The sequence below is a fragment of the Rhamphochromis longiceps genome, linkage group LG20 (genome assembly GCF_057381845.1).
Source record: "Rhamphochromis longiceps isolate RC_006_pf linkage group LG20, R_longiceps_female_GT1.1, whole genome shotgun sequence".
Classification (NCBI taxonomy): domain Eukaryota; kingdom Metazoa; phylum Chordata; class Actinopteri; order Cichliformes; family Cichlidae; genus Rhamphochromis; species Rhamphochromis longiceps.
The window spans coordinates 1,262,353-1,278,897 of record NC_140576.1 but is presented as its reverse complement, the minus strand read 5'-3'; the positions used below and the strand labels follow the sequence as shown (position 1 = coordinate 1,278,897).

Genomic DNA, 16,545 nt, shown 5'->3' with positions numbered 1-16,545 from the left:
AACTTGCCCTACCTTGAATGAAACACACAAGCCATGCATCATTAACTGCAGTTAAATTTTATGAGATTGGGGGAGACATGCACTGCTTGCAGCACCTTTATTTCTAAACAAGCACTGTTTCACTTGCGAGGACACACACACACACACACACACACACACACACACACACACACACACACACACACACACACACACACACATATACCCTTACAGGTGTATTGCAGGGACCTCCCAGTCACACCACCCACTGAGATTACAGAAAGTGACAAATAATTGACCAAGGACTCCATTCAAAGCTGTTCTCTTAACACCACACTTCTCAAACTGTGTTCATGGCCACCAACTGTTAGAGCTGCTGCAAAGTATTAAATCATAAAAAAAGTGCAAAGCAGCCACAAAACTCAGAGCACCTTTTGACTTGTGAGCGCAGGATCTAATGAGTTGCAGCCATATTTCTAGTTAGCGCAGGACAAGGATTTTAAGGAGATTTTCATGAGCTTTGCCAACCCCCTCAACTCCTTTTGGACCTTGGCTGAGAAAAGTCAGAGCGGCAGTTCCACAGAATATAAACTCAGCTAGCAAACTTGTGGTTTGTAATTTGAGGGAATCTAGAGAATTACCAGGCACACCAGTTGATCTTCTTTCACCTTGTGCCGTGAAACTCACCGAAACAGAACGAGCCAACCGCAATGAACGATAGTGGGAAATACACTGTGTCATATACACTCGACACTACAACGCAAAAGGAAAACTTTGGAGGATCTCTTTGACCTCACGGTAACTGAACTATCCATTTAATTTCTTAACATAACGGTGAAGGTCTCCCTGTGTTAGACATGAAAATACTGCTGACCTTGTCTAGGTTAACCACAAGATCCCTGCTGACTCTCACAGGCACACCACACTCGCAGAGGTTGAACAGGAATCCTCCCCATTGGGAAATTCTTTGAAACAGGAAAATATATAAAAACAGAAAAGTTATATAAATAAATGTGAAAACTATGCTATTACATGCGCTATGCTCCATCCTTCATTTACAGCTAAATAAATAAACACATGCGCAAGGAAATGTTTTAATTATACTTCATATCATACTGGCGGGGGGGGGAAAACAAAGAAGCATTTCTCAACAGTGGAAATACGATATACGATTCCTATCACACAAGACACGAAGCATTCACAGAGACAGACTACCGTGGCACATTGACCCCCTGGGTCTATGTGACACACCGGAGGCTTTATGAGCCTGTTTAAGTGGACTTGTCACAATAAAACTGAAGAAATAGTGTGAGATAGATAGAAAAAGCAAGGGAGGGTGAGTAAAGAGAGAGGTCTATTGTTTGCTTCCCACTTCCTCCCCATTTTTGCTCCAATCTTTTGAGAATGACATCAGCAGCCCACCCAGGGAGGCTCTTTCTCTTTTGCTCTACCCTTCATTCTCTGCTTCTCTTCAAGCTTTCACTGGCCCTTTCCTTCTTGTGTCAGATTTCCCTCACTATGAAATTTTTGTCCTGCCCGTTGCACTCTCGCTCTCGCATGTGCACACACATCCAGTACGAAAACTTCATGAAGTATAGACATGATACATATAGCTGTGTAATGTGTGTGCCTTGTAGGATGCTACAGAACAACCAGCTGGAGAGACTTCCTGATGATGCTCCTTGGGACCTACCCAACCTCCTGTCCTTGTGAGTCTCCGTCTTATACACATTGCACTCATCTTCTCATCCAGCAGTGAATGAAACACTGGCCACCTACGCATTTCACTAATAACCACAATGCAGGTATAGGAGCACTGCTGACAAATGACAGACCATATCCAAATGGTGGCTGCAATAGTTGTGCGCTCAGTGCTGCTGTGCTGCTTAATGGAAGAAGTCACAGCCTGATTGTGTCAGTGCAGTGCATGGTAGCATCTGGAAGCCATGAGGGAAACAGCAGACACTGCAGGCCAGCGAGAGCATCTCCAATGAGCTGTGAAACAACCCCATTTTCCATCAGTTCCCCCTCTCTTCCTCCTCTACTCCTACTCCCCTGTTCTTCTCCCACCACCCACACTGCTATCCCCCTGGCTAATGAGAGTGTTTGGTGACCTAATTGTCTAATCTGCAGGGTCAGTGTATGTGTGTGTCAGTGTGCATGCGTGTGTGTGTGCATGTGTGGACCACCTCATCTGCAATTGCTCACCGGTACCCCACTCTTCGAACATTGCCCTCCACGTCTCCACTTTCCAAATTATTAATTCCTTGCAAATATCCATAAAGCCTTTTCCTTCATCGCAAAGACACACACACACACACACACACACACACACACACACACACACACACACACACACACACACACACACACACACCAAAATTGCTGGGGTTGTAACACAGGAGGGGCGTGCATGTCTAACTCCTCTACCACCTACAACGTTTCCCCTGTCTGGTATTAAGCAGGCCTGCACCCCTTCAGTACAGTCACCCAGCCAGCACACACACACACACACACACACACACACACACACACACACACACACACACACACACACACACACACACACACACACACACACACACTTTGTTCTGGCAGACACATCAGTGCAGACTGCTCTTGTCTGAATTAACAAATTGCTGTCATGATGATGTCTGCGTGTCTTTGCGTACGAGCGTGTGGTCTTCACAGATCTTTTTCTTTTAGCGGATAGAAATTGTCACAAGTAATGAAAAACACACATGCACACACACTCGTGCGCACACACACACAGAGTACACAAACAGAGCCAGTGTATAGAGACGCACCTTGTCATTACAGTAATGATAAGCTGAGCACAGAAAGATTACTGGAAAGGCTTTGGAGAGTGAAGCTTGTCGGCGCCTCTCACTGACATAAAACACACCAGGTAAAAAGAAAGAGTCACATGGATTCAAATTGGTATGAATGTATTAAAGGAGGCTTTCATCCAAAATAAATCATGACTTAATCTCAAACAGCGATTCTGTTCTCAGCAGCGAGATTGATTCAAGAAATTTGCCTCTTGGAGCAGGATAATTACAGCACAGTGTGAGTGCTGTTGCTTGTGCCATCATAAGCAGACAGATGTGTTTTGGGTCCTTACCAAAGGGTTAAGTAGTGTAGCCTTATCAACACTCATGAGTTTCACAGGCAGATTTAGATCAGTGTAACCAGGTTTAGGGAAAATGGACTACATGGCAGTAAAACAGCCCCCCCCCCCCCCCCCCCCCCCTTCACCAAAGATCCTGGTTGTATAAAATTTTGTCCACCTCCAGAATTGAACAAACAGAAGCAGTAACCCAGAGCTCCAGGATCATTTAAAGGATTTTTCTCTTTCTGCCTCTGCTTCTTACTCTGGTAATCATACGTCAGACTTTGATGTGATGGACAGGAAATGTCTGCTTTATTAGCCTTTGTGGAACATTCCTGGTTCTGTCTGGACCTTCACCAGACCTGGCAGGTCCACTCGAAAAGGAGGAATTATTATTTTACCCCGGAGAACAACCCAGAGAAAGCAGAAAGACCTTCTGTAGCTTTCATCCTGTGATTTGGTTCAGGGACAAACAATGTCCACAGTTGCAGGATACGGGGTGCACAAGGGCAAATGTTTAGCGCTGCAAAAAGAAAAAAAGAAACGTGTGCTGAAAACACATTCAGAAGTATTTACATATATGGTGCTAGGTGCCTCTGTGTGTGTGAGCATCTGCCAGTGTATGCAGTTGCTCTCCTGATGGAAACTTCCCCCAGGCAGACAAGCCCAGAGTTCAGAGTTCAAGTTCAGATTTCACTTTGAAGATGCTTTTTGTTTGGTAAAACCTCCGAGGGGGCGAGGAGAACTGGAGCGCAGGAATCAAAGAACCTCGGCAGAAGATTGATAAGGAGGGGATGTTTGAAAGATGAACAAGAATTAAGGACTGAGATGCAAAAGGGATTCAAAGCAGCTGGGGAGTGCGTCAATGAAGATATAAGAAACAAAACGAGAGTGTGAGAGAGGCCGGAGGGAGGGAAATGAATGAGTGAGTGTGACGGGCCAAAGAAAGAAGAATAGCAGGAGGAAGTGGTCTCTCTTGTCAACTCCGCCCTGAGGGGATCATTCATCATGATCGGCAGAGTGTGTGTGTGTGTGTGTGTGTGTGTGTGTGTGTAAATGTACACGGACGGCGTGTCCACACTCATGGCCTGTGGGTTCAGAGCACAGAGGGGAACAAAGGTTTGTTAGGTTTTTTTTTATAGTTGAAAAGATGAAAGTGCACATGTGGCAGTGTGTGAGTGTGTTTGCTGTCACTTCATTGGCTGTAAGAAGTCGCATTAGCGTTTGATTGGTGGAAATTTCAGAGACTAAACTGGGAAAAAGTAAAAAAGCTGAGAATGCTTCCTTCTGTCTTCTACCTTTTCCAGACACTCAGCGAGTGTCACAACAAAAAGAGCACAAATATAAAAGACTCACCACAATCATTTCCACATTTTTGCAACTGTCATTTTCTCATCTTACATTTCACACATGTCTGTGCTGGCGAAGCTTCTCGTGGCGTATTTAGCATGGGAATAAATCATAATGAGAAACTTCTAAGAAGCTGCAGTAAAGATGAAAGAAGCAGAATAAAGGACGTGTAATTCTCATAATAACCTTCCTGTAAGCCAAACCGTTTCAGTGCCGTGACACACAACCACTAATGCACACAGAAGCACAGATACGCATCCACATGAGCAAGAATACTGTACTCAGACTTGGTGATTATCTCGTTAAGCTCAGTTCCTCTCACCCTGCAGGCGTCTTGACGCGAACCTGTTGTCTGTGGTTCCGGCTGAGGCCTTCAGAGGCGTCCGCTCCCTTAGACACCTGTGGCTAGATGACAACTCCCTAACGGAGATCCCAGTGATGGCGCTTGACTCTCTGCCCTCCCTGCAGGCCATGACGCTGGCGCTCAACCAAATCACACACATCCCAGATTACGCATTTACCAACCTCTCTGCCCTTGTGGTACTGTAAGTTGCATTGTGCGTTATTTGTCCTCCGCTGAGCTGAAATAATGTTTCGACATACTGTGGCATTGTTTTTGTTTTTTTTCATGAAATTAATTTCAATTTTTTGAAAAATGTCTGTGTCGTTTTTCCAGGCATCTCCATAACAACCACATCAGGAGCATGGGCTCGAGATGTTTTGAAGGTTTAAACAGTCTGGAGACACTGTGAGTATCCAACATTCATGCATTCTCACTGAAACACACAGCCGTGCTCACACACACACTGTTGGACAGTATTAAAAATAACAAAGGACGTTTTAACAGTCTGACACGCACGCACGCATGCATGCACGCACACTGAAGGGAATGCATTTCTTTGGCCTAAATGAGCACCTCCTTGTTTCCAAAATCACCACTGCAGGCTTTTTGATTACAAAGCATCAGCAAGTATCAACATTCATTTGCTATAGTAGTGTTTACAGCAATCACATTGCCTCAGTATAACCCAAGATATTTGAAAAACTCCCTAAATATAACCTGAAGGAGGTAACACAACCAAAAGACTCACATTATGTGCCTCACTAAAGCCCTGATTGTGTGTGAGTGTGTAGGTGTGCTTGTGTGTGTGTAAAGCTGGTTGGTGTTACTTGGAACACCTGAAAAAAAATTTGTTTTTACAAATCATATGAAACAAGTGTGCCAAAGAATAATGAAGTGTGGTGCTAAATTGTAAAGTCATAAAAATGATTAATGCCCCGATAATTTCATGAAGCGCCTGAACGTTTCTCAAAACCACAACCAACGAATGAGTGACGGAAATGTGAAGGTAAAAAAGTCGTCTTTGATTCCTTTAAAGCATCATCGCGGTGTTTTGAATGAGCAGTTGCTAGCCAGAGTTAGGGTCAAGTAAAGACTACAGGAGAGAGTTTTCGCGAGTACGTGCCGTCGCCTCAATTACTACCTCCTAACCACACACCAATATGGAAACCGCAGAAAACCGACACAGCTTCATGAAAGAGGTGGGGAGAGAAAAGAAATAGTGTCTCCTGCAAAATTCACGGTGGTCTGATGAAAACACTTTGTCTGGCATGCTGCTTAACAACCTGTTGAAGTGTTAAAAAAATAAAAAAGCACTGCTTTCTTTTTTATGAGTGTCTGGGCACATGCACGTGCGTGCACATAAGCGAGTACTGTCTGCCTGTGCAATAATACAGCTTTACGCTCAAATTGAAAGTCATTATCAGTTCTGGGAACTGTGAGGAAACACGGCGTAAGGCGGAGGAGGAATGGTTAAGGGGATGAAGGGAAACTGGAGATTGTGAAAAAGAGGGATGGAGCTCTCTGGACCAGAATAGTGCGTGTTAAAGTGTTTGGACTGTCAGCGGTGGGGGAGAGATCGATGACTCGGCGGGATAAGATGACAGGTGTCATTGACGTGGGGATCGCACTGGTATGATGGGTTAATCTCTCACAGCGGCTTTGCTCATGAGAAATACGAGAGACCATCTGTATCGCCGCCACCCTCCCCAACCCCTAGTGTGTATTATAAAATCATTACTACGAGGAGCCGTCCAGAGGCCTGCAGGAAAATGCAACAGCATAAGCAAACAAGACAGAACAGACACCGGCAGACAAACATTTCACAACATTTGCTGGAAATACATACATATATCTCTCAAAGTTCTTCATCAAAGGTATTTGGCTACTTGAACAGAATAAAAACAAATCCAGTTGAATAGGACTTTAGGATATCCTTTGATCTTGATGGCTGGAAATCTTCAAAGGAGGCTCTTAAGTGCACACATGCCCTGGCATACATTTTAATACACCAAAGTACATACTCGTATACATGCAGTCACATGTACACTACATTTCTCCCATGCACAGAAGGGCTCTAATGTGCATACTTGTGTAAAGAATGGAAATACAGTCTAGGAACTGTGTCAGGTGTTTATCTTATTGAGTGTGAAAAACTGATGAGACAAAATCCTGAATAATCAAGACGGAGCAGTAAAAGGTCAAGGGTCACACCCAAATCGCAAACGACACTTCGCCAATGTTTGATACACTAATAGTCTGATATGCATCAAAGTGAAAGCACAGTTTTAAAGAATATAAAAATGCTTTGGGTAATTTAGGGATCTACTTCATCGCATAGTTAGGCCATTAATCTACTCTCAATCTGACACATGCCGCGGAGATGGTGGAGAACCAAGATAAGGTCTGCAAACTTGTTTGTGAGATCGATTGCTGGAATGTTAGATAATGGTCACATCTTTTCTCCATCTCACCAACACATTTTTCATACAGGTACATCTTAGAATTAGCGACAGAATTGGTTGAATTTTTTTACTCCCTAAGAAAGAGGTAATGGCGCTCAATTCAGTTCAGTTTTATCTACATGGTGCCAACTCACAATGAGAGTCACCTCAAGGTGCTTTATACCAGCGGTCCCCAACCCCCGGGCCTCGGACCGGTACCGGTCCGTGAGTCGTTTGGTACCGGGCCACGAGAGTAGAGGCTCAGGTGTGAAATGTCTGGTTTTCAGGGTTTTTATCGGTGTTCAGCGTTATTTTGTTATCGTTTTTATCGTTAACTCGGTGTTCCTGGGTCTTTTCAGGTGTGTTATGAATAAATCTTCTTTTTTTCGGTACCGGTACTGGTTTTATTTTGTTGTATTTATCTGCGACACCTTAAAGGCCGGTCCGTGAAAATAATGTCGAGCATAAACCGGTCCGTGGCGCAAAAAAGGTTGGAGACCGCTGCTTTATACTGTAGAAAAAAGAAAACCCCAACAATCTGACAACCCGTATGAGCAAACACTTGGTGACAGCAGGAAGGAAAAACTCCCTTTCAACAGGAAATACCACGCTCAGGGAGGGGCAGTCTTCTTCCAAGAGTAGTTTGGGTGAGAGGAAAGAGAAGAAAGCAGCGAGAAACAGAGTTTAGAGAGGAGTGAAGAAGAAACAGCGTGTTAGGTGAAGCCCTGCCCACCACCAGTCTAAGGCTACATAACCAAAGGATAGTTCAGGGCCCTAAAATCTTCTATCAGCGACACACACACACACACACACACTCGTGCAACATTTCTCACATAAACATATAAGACCACATGATGGATGGATGGTCTCCATCATGACTGGGACTGCATGTGTTAACATGCTGCTTTATAATGACTGTTTCTCTTACTGGTTCTCTCACAGGGATTTAAACTACAATGATCTGCAGGAGTTCCCTGTGGCCATCAGGACACTGAGCAAACTTCAGGAACTGTGAGTACACACACACGCAAACACGAAAAACACACCTGCCCGACATGACTATCGTGGTTGCGTTATCCCGAGTAATCCCGTTAAGTGATTTTAATGTGGCACTCGGATACAATCTCTCTCACCCCAAGCAGGTGCTGGCTACACACCCACGCAGCCGCTCGCCTGCACGTACACACAGGCGCACATGCACACACACAAGCCGTGTTTTCCCTCCGCTTCAGCAGATGTTCTGCAGCGCGCCTATGTGTCACAGATACAGCGTATGTGTGCGTGTCTACATCTCATGTATCCAAAAATGCTTTTCAGCTGTGCAAAGGCAGGTGCAAGATGAGAACATGTGACTTCTCAATCGCAAACACACTCTGTCCCTCCTCCAAACACAAACATGCACACACAGACTCCAAAATAAATAATAACAATGATTATTAAGATCATCAGAAACATATTTACAGAGAACCTGACTAACATTGTCTTTTTTTATATTTGCAGGGGTTTCCATAACAACAATATCAAAGCCATCCCTGAGAGGGCCTTTGTGGGAAACCCTCAGCTCCAAACCATGTGAGCTTCAATGCTGCTATCTGCACAGACAGACTCACAACTGAGACTTCATCACCATCAGCCATTTACAAAAACAAATTATTCTCCGGGGCGTGACGTGGTTGTCTCTTTCCTCTCTTTTTGTTGCAGTCATTTCTATGAAAACCCCATCCAGTTTGTGGGAAAATCCGCTTTCCAGTTCTTACCTAAGCTGCACACGCTGTAAGTATGCGGTCAGCAGGAACCATTCCAGTGAGTTAGCCCAAACACTGTGTAAATCATCTTCTGTCCTTTGCAGTGAGGGTTGAGTGGACATGTGTAATGGCCTACTGAATGATGTTGTGTTAGCGTATTGCTGTGCTGTGTGCTGATGTGGTAAGAGAGAGTGTGTTGTAAGAACATGTTGAATGGTGTGACTTATGATGTCTAGTGAGACAGCCAAAGCAGCCTGTGTTGATGTTGGAGAAAAAGTTTGATGGATGAAATGAGCTGTTAGACAAGGTCTGTGTACACGCGCGAGTGTGTGAGAGTGTGTGTGTGTGTGTCTGTGAGTGAAAAGAAAGGGGGAGTGAGAGAAACAAAGACAGTCGTCTGACACTTTTTTCCTTCTTTGACTGTAGCTCCCTTAACGGGGCAACCCAGATTCGAGAGTTTCCCGATCTGAAAGGAACCACCAGCCTGGAAATTTTGTGAGTCTTTGTACCCTTTGCACCTACCCGTCCCTCCCACCCACACAGACACACACAAACACGCACCACTGCCACCACAAACCCACAATATATAATTTCACCAAGCGAGCCTTTAAAATGTACAGTAAAAAAAAATGTTGATGTTTAGATGTATTTATTTATTTAGACTTTAATTAGATTTGTGCTGTATGTCTGATTATTAATGTATTTTATGTATTTCTGTTTTATATTACTGTGAAGCACTTTGTGGTTTTTAATATATAAATAAATTGATTTTATTTGATTTGATGCTCAGGACAAAATGACAAATCAGACTCCACATACAAGAGAGACAAAGAGCCAAGAAAGATAAGACCGGGCAGGAAAGAAACTGAAGGAAATAGATGGAAATGTGTGTGTTCAGACTTTAGGGGAAGCGGGGAATGAAGAGGAGAGTCAGGGAAGAGTAGGCAGTTATGTCAGCCATTGACAGGTTTGGCGAACCTACACAGCTGCCTGTCTCACCAAGTTACACTCGCTGGACTGGAGGATCCTTTCGCTTGCTCGCACTTCAACAATGATCAGAAGATCCTCTTCTTTTTTCCTTCCCCTACAGAACGCTGACTCGGGCTGGTCTCTCAGCTCTGCCTCTGGATCTGTGTGAGCAGCTGCCTCGCCTCAGAGTGCTGTGAGTAGATACACACCAAGGGGAAAAGTTAGAGGTACAAAATCTGATACACACAACTCAATTGCGGAGACTTGTCCCCCCCCCAAAGAAAGCATGAACTTGCACAATCACATCTCTGTGAAATCCAATCAATACAGAAAATTATTGTCCTGCCGTGTTGCCTTCCTCACAGAGCTGACCATAATTTCCCACACCATAAACCCACAGCTGGTCACTGTGTACTGTGTTTGTGTTGCAGGGAGCTTTCTTACAACCAGATAGAGGATCTGCCCAGCTTTTACCACTGCTCTGCACTGCAAGAGATGTGAGTTTTTCAACCCCCTAGACAGTCACACACTTACTGTATCAAAGGCAGCAGTTTTCTCAGTTTACCTCTGCACATAGTGCTTTGGTTACATATAATATATCATTTTCCTAACAGAGGGTTGCAGCACAATCAAATCAGAAGGATCGAGTCAAGCACCTTCCAGCAGCTCACCTCTCTAAGAGCACTGTGAGTCAACTTTACTTTGTCTTAGTCACAAGTTGCACGCGATATATTTAGAAATTTGTGTTTTTTATAAATAACCATCACCGTCGGGTAAGGATAGTGAACTGAAAATATGCAGACTGGTGAAAAATCAAAGGAGAGAAAAACAAAAAATAGTCCCTCATTATGCTCATGATGATGGTGCTCAGGAGCACTATCTAAAGGGCCCACGTCAGTCCAAAATCTCTTATTTTGTTTGAGATATGGTTACCATGAACATGATACATATCATTTTCATAATACTCTAACTGCTCAGTGACCTTTTGTACCCAAGAGACATGGGCATTAGTAAAGATTACAACCTTGAAGATAGGATGATTTCATCACATATCTCCCAGGACAACTGTGTTGATGTCCTGTGCCCATTCCCAAAACACGTGGACCCAAACAGGAACACCATATTTCAGAGACATGGTTGTATCCTGAACTGAAATCTTTGGGAGAATTCTGCAACAGCAAAGATTGTAGACGTGTAACTTCCAGCTGGCAAAGTCAGCAAAACATATATAAATTATATAATAGTACCAGAAAAATTTCCCTCTCACATATCTGCTGAGATGCAAGACGTGCTTCTTGGACTCCAAAACCTTCCCAGCAAATGCCCTGAGCACCAGATGTCCTCGCTATGAGTGTTGGAGTTCTAGGTTGTTCTTTTAATTTGTCACCCATCTGTATATGTTATTAATAACCGGATAGCAGGAGATGACAAAACAATGAAACTAAATTTGATGTACCATTGAGGTTTTTTCTTGTGAAATAACACATAGTTTGAACTTTGTTTCTCTAATCATGTTTAACTGAAACAATATGTAGAAGTCAAATCATCTGTGCTATAATGAGGTTTCACAACATGACCCAAGGACTCTGATGCCAAAACGAAGGAAATCATCGGTTGTTGGATTAAACAAGACTGTAGGATTGTGACCTATTACTGACATCTAGTGGTGATACACAGCATTGCCAAGTGTGCGCCGTCATTCCAGGCACTTTCACATCATTGTGATTCTTTTTGTTGCTGTTGTCAGTGACCTGAGCTGGAATATGATCGAGAGGATCCACCCAGATGCCTTTGCTTCGCTTCACTCTTTGGTTAAACTGTGAGTAAACTCACTAAGACTCTTCCACCTTTCATCTTGTTCTCCCCTCCTTCTGAGAAAAGCATAAAGAATATATGCATCTCAGAGTGTTGCACTTGCACAAACACTCCATACTTGGCTGCGTGCTCCACTGAAAACCTGTGGACTTTTGGCAGAGTTTGCAGCGAACATTAAAATCCATTTATTGTTTGAAAAAAAATATCTCTGCATGGCAAGAAGCCTCAGCTCAAGTCATGCCAATATAAAATTACTTCATTGTGTGAAGACTGGTTGAAGTTTGCGTGGCTAAACAAGCAGATGATACGTTTGACAGAAAGTATTATGTGGAGCCAGTCTGATAGAGTCCTGTCTACACAGCTTAATGAATCTAGGAGACAAGGACATTTTATCAAGGACATCTCGCAGCTTTATCTGAAATAAAAACACATTTTACAAACATTAACTTGGCTTGATTTGACATGCACCTTTCTTATTTCACTGTCCTTCGATTTTTCTCTTAGGGACCTGACTGAAAACCGTCTGAGCTCAATACCTGTTGTAGGCTTGAGCGGTCTGACCCATCTCAAGCTGAGGGGGAACACAGAATTATATGAGGCCTTCAGTCCTGATAACTTTCCCCATATGAGGTAACTACTCTATTCAGAATCATTGAGTGCTTTCTTTAACTGTGTGATCTTCAAATGAAACTTGTATTTTGCTTTGTCCCAAAAAAACAAAGATCCCAGGTGTGTATCCTGTGGCTGTGAGGAAAACGCATCCCTTCCCAACCCTTAAATTATCCTTCCTCTCGCAATTTTCTACTAATATCGTGAATTTACCGAAAGCTGCCAACTCTGACAATTGACTAATTACAGTGTATCCCTGCAAGCCATTCCTGAGCCGAACTTAAACAATGACTGAGTATTTGTTAGCAGCAAGTTAAATCTTGTTACAAAGATCCCCGAAGGCCTAGGAAGGTGCGATGAAGTAAAAAATGAAGAGGAACTTTTAAAGAGATTGGAGATGGCAGCAGATCAAAGCTCTGTGTTAGTATCCCTGTAGAACATCGCCCAGAACAGAACCTCTGGCAGACAAACATTTTAAAAGCACTAAAGGTAAAATAAAAGGGTTTTTTGCAGACATCTACACCAAAGTCAGCAGATCAGCAAAATAAATAAACGCTTCGCCTGCATTTTCCCCAACGATGGACTGTTATCATTATTAAAAATTCAGTTATGCTTTCATACACTGAAGCTTTTTTGGGTCTATTGTTACCATCCCCTCTGTTTACAAAGGCTACGCGTGTCCAGTATAAGGCAAAAACACCCGGTCCCTATGGAATATATACCTTTAATACCAGTCAAACTGATTACACATCAATCAAAATGTGGTTTAATGTAAATACAAGTAAGAGCAACAGGAACAAAAGCACTTGAAGCTGCTGGGAAACAGTTTTAAATTGTGCCTAAAAGAAACGTAGATAAAGCTCACGTTGAAAGAAACATCAGCCAGGACTTGCAGTTTTGTTGCCACCTTATTATGCTCCTGTTTTTCTTCTGGTTTATTTTCAACACTACTCTCATCTGATTGGTACAGGGTGATAGAGATGCCTTATGCCTACCAATGCTGTGTGTACGGCTCCTGTGATAGCTACAAGCCAGCCGGTCAGTGGGACTCAGAGCAGAGCAGCACCAGTGAAGACCTGCATAAGAGGACTGTAGCCATGTACCCCATCCACACCGACACTCACTGTAAGACAACACATGCTTACGGTATCTGTGAAAACATACACACAGTATGTCAAAAGACTTGTAACATATCAGATGGGAATCTGACAACTAAGTGTCCATACCTGGCCGTTAAGGACGTGTCAGATCCTCACTGAAACCACAGTGACCTAAACACACAACACGTGCTGACCCCTCCATTCCTTCATTCCTGTGGCCAGCATAAAATAGAAACACAAATAAATCAAAATGAAGGTGAAATGAACCCAATGAATCTGCATGATTAAAGCAGAAATTAAAAAACTGCTGGGTGTATTCAGAAAAACAACAGAATCAAGAGATGAATAAACCAAGACATATCACTGATTAAAATTTATTTACCTTTAATTGCTAGAGAAACATGCCAAGACAATCAAAATTCATCCAAGCGCCAGTAATCTTCTGAAGTGTCTATTTTTTGTCTGTGGAACAGAATGTTATCATTACAACCCCCTGCAGCTAGAGTCGCGCATAGTCTGCATGGGGTATATTGTGTATAAGCACTTTCAGAATAAGCTCTCAATATGCTTTAACACATGGACCTTGTGGAGGTTTGATCAAAAAGGAAATCTGAAATTCTGAATTCTGGCCCTAAAAAAAACGTTTTCTTTCAGATGACCCAGACTTGGAGGAGTTCCAGCTGGAATTAGAGGAATCCAAACTGCAGGCCAGTGTCCAGTGCACACCAACACCTGGTAATGCAAATGAATGCAAATGAGTTTTATTGTAGGGTATGATGCAAGTAGCTAATGAGTTACTGTTTTGTGCTGTTGCAGGTCCTTTCCGTCCCTGTGACTCTCTGTTGGGCAGCTGGCTAGTTCGTGTTGGCCTGTGGTGCATCTCCCTGGTGTCTCTGCTGGGGAACTCCATCCTGCTTCTGTCTCTCTTTGGCTCATCAGGCTACCTGTCACCACTTCGCTTTACCGTGGCTTGCATGGGGGCTTCAAATCTACTGACTGGTGTGTGCATGTGCACCCTGGCCCTTGTGGATGCTCTCACGCTGGGAGAATTTGGCCACCACGGAGCCCGGTGGGAGGGGGGTCCTGGTTGTCAGGCGACAGGATGGGTCTGGGTGTTTGCGTCCGAGGCCAGCGTGTTGCTGTTAACTCTTGCAGCAGTGCAGTGTGGTGTGAGCGTGACGTGTGCGCGCACCTATGGGAAGTCCCCATCCCTCGTGAGTGTGCGCACCTGTGCACTGTTCTGCCTCGTTCTCTCCATCACGCTTGCTTCTCTCCCACTGGCAGGAGTCGGGGAGTATGGGTCCTCGCCTTTCTGCCTTCCCTCACCCCTGCCACCCCCATCCTCTCGACTGCCGTCCTCCCTGGGCTTTCCCTTGGCCCTCATTATGATGAACACCCTGTGCTTGCTTATAGTCACAGGTTCACACATCCGCCTCTACTGGGAGTTACTCAGAGGAGAGTGTGAGGGCTTGTGGGACTGCGCTATGATCAAACATGTTGCCTGGCTAATATTCACCAATGGTCTCCTGTATGTACCAGTAGCTTTCCTCTCCCTTTGTTCCCTTCTTGGTCTCCTTTCTCTGGGGGAGGAAGTACTAAAATCAGTCCTCCTGCTTCTCCAGCCCTTGCCAGCCTGCCTCAACCCTCTCCTCTTCCTTCTTTTCACGAGAGACCACTCTCAGCTGTTTTTCTGGCCACGCCCCAAAGCACGTACACAGCTCCGTCGGGACCACACCTTGGACTCGTTGGTTTCCGTGGACACAGAAAAGAGCTCCTGCTCCGATTCCTCAACACAGGTGTCACTCACTGATGCCACTTACAGTGGAGGATCTTCTCTCCAAGCCCGGCAGGATCCGATCAGATTTTCCCACTGCTCCTCCACATCCTCTGTTCCTCTCATCCCTTGCCAAATACCTCCTCCCACTGCCAGAGATAGAGAAAGGGTGGCAGAGTGAGAGAGAGGGTGAGCGACTGGTGATTTCTGGAAAGTTTGGATCAAGATGTCTATCACACTGCCATGTCTCTCACTCTCAACCCATGAGCATCCACGCTAGCTGTCTGAAAAGCTAGGACACCATATGAATATGAAAGGACCATCCTCTGCAGAAAGACCGCCTCTGGGTTCACAGTCTTCAAGCTCCTCAGAACATTCAACACTGAAACTGTTACTACAGAGACTACAGAGTGCAGAGAAGCTGAGGAGAAAACAAAGAGCCTCTGAAAGTGGAGAGCGGGACTACAAGGTCCTTTCACAGAAAAGACTATTCAAGGACATTGAATAGGACAATGACATTGCTTTTTATATAAAGGACAATTTCAGACATTTCAGTGGACTGAGTCATGGGGAACAGTTCAAATCCACATGGAAAATGTAAGCATTGGACAAATCAGCGATTTCGCCTGTGGGGAATTTAGGTAGCACCAATAGATCTTGTTTATACTGAAAACTGATGAAAAATCCAACTCAGAAGATGCAGGTTGTTTGGTTCTTTTATAGGTGGAGCCATTTTTTTGTTTAAATACAAATTCTATCCTATTGCTAAGGTCTGTTTAAAAAAAAGGGACTCCTCATCACTCACACGACAGCCAGTGTAAGCTAAGTTTTCTTCCACAGATGTCATTGTCATATTGTACTATGCAACTGTATAATACAAAGGTTGTTGTAAAAATGCTACTCTTTATACGGCAGCAAAGCGCCACAGGAAATGGGCCGCACATCTATTTTCATATGGTTTACATGTTTGATCTCAAGAAAAGCAACTCTATCCAACAGGAGGCAAGCAGTCATAGAGACTGAATGGGATGTAGGTATTTTTCTTACAGACTTTAGAGTAGGCTAGCATTATGTACATACAATATAACTACCTCTGAACTAGCATGGTTTTGACTCACTACAGCCTTATGATGTTTGTCTCCCCTTTTTATAAACAGCAATTATATAATTTTATATTATAAGAAATAAATCCTTAGCTTGTAAAAACAAATGTACTATTTAGGATGTACATACTTTGTATACAACTGGTTAAGCATATTTTTGAATAAAATCATCATCTTCATACTATACACACTCAAGTATGCACTT

At 43.7% G+C, this 16,545-nt stretch overlaps 1 protein-coding gene and 1 long non-coding RNA gene across 2 annotated transcripts in view; one reads left to right on the top strand and one right to left on the bottom strand.

Annotated features, from left to right (window-relative positions):
• Window positions 1–13,497, bottom strand: part of LOC146644552 (uncharacterized) — a 34,201-nt gene extending 20,704 nt beyond the window's left edge. Inside the window, exons 1-2 of the long non-coding RNA XR_014908993.1 lie at window positions 13,359–13,497; window positions 9,970–10,130 (exon numbers count right to left, since the gene is read on the bottom strand). This is a non-coding gene — a long non-coding RNA (uncharacterized LOC146644552). The remainder of the gene's footprint in view (window positions 1–9,969; window positions 10,131–13,358) is intronic.
• lgr6 (leucine-rich repeat containing G protein-coupled receptor 6) overlaps window positions 1–16,488 on the top strand; it is a 37,970-nt gene extending 21,482 nt beyond the window's left edge. The window contains exons 4-18 of the mRNA XM_085392995.1: window positions 1,617–1,688; window positions 4,771–4,986; window positions 5,118–5,189; window positions 8,168–8,236; window positions 8,726–8,797; window positions 8,927–8,998; window positions 9,397–9,465; window positions 10,061–10,132; window positions 10,371–10,436; window positions 10,554–10,625; window positions 11,687–11,758; window positions 12,259–12,384; window positions 13,334–13,488; window positions 14,118–14,198; window positions 14,280–16,488. Of these exons, the coding sequence (XP_085249121.1) occupies window positions 1,617–1,688; window positions 4,771–4,986; window positions 5,118–5,189; window positions 8,168–8,236; window positions 8,726–8,797; window positions 8,927–8,998; window positions 9,397–9,465; window positions 10,061–10,132; window positions 10,371–10,436; window positions 10,554–10,625; window positions 11,687–11,758; window positions 12,259–12,384; window positions 13,334–13,488; window positions 14,118–14,198; window positions 14,280–15,418 (2,425 nt within the window). The 3' untranslated portion in view covers window positions 15,419–16,488. The remainder of the gene's footprint in view (window positions 1–1,616; window positions 1,689–4,770; window positions 4,987–5,117; window positions 5,190–8,167; window positions 8,237–8,725; window positions 8,798–8,926; window positions 8,999–9,396; window positions 9,466–10,060; window positions 10,133–10,370; window positions 10,437–10,553; window positions 10,626–11,686; window positions 11,759–12,258; window positions 12,385–13,333; window positions 13,489–14,117; window positions 14,199–14,279) is intronic.
• Window positions 16,489–16,545: the final 57 nt, after the last annotated feature.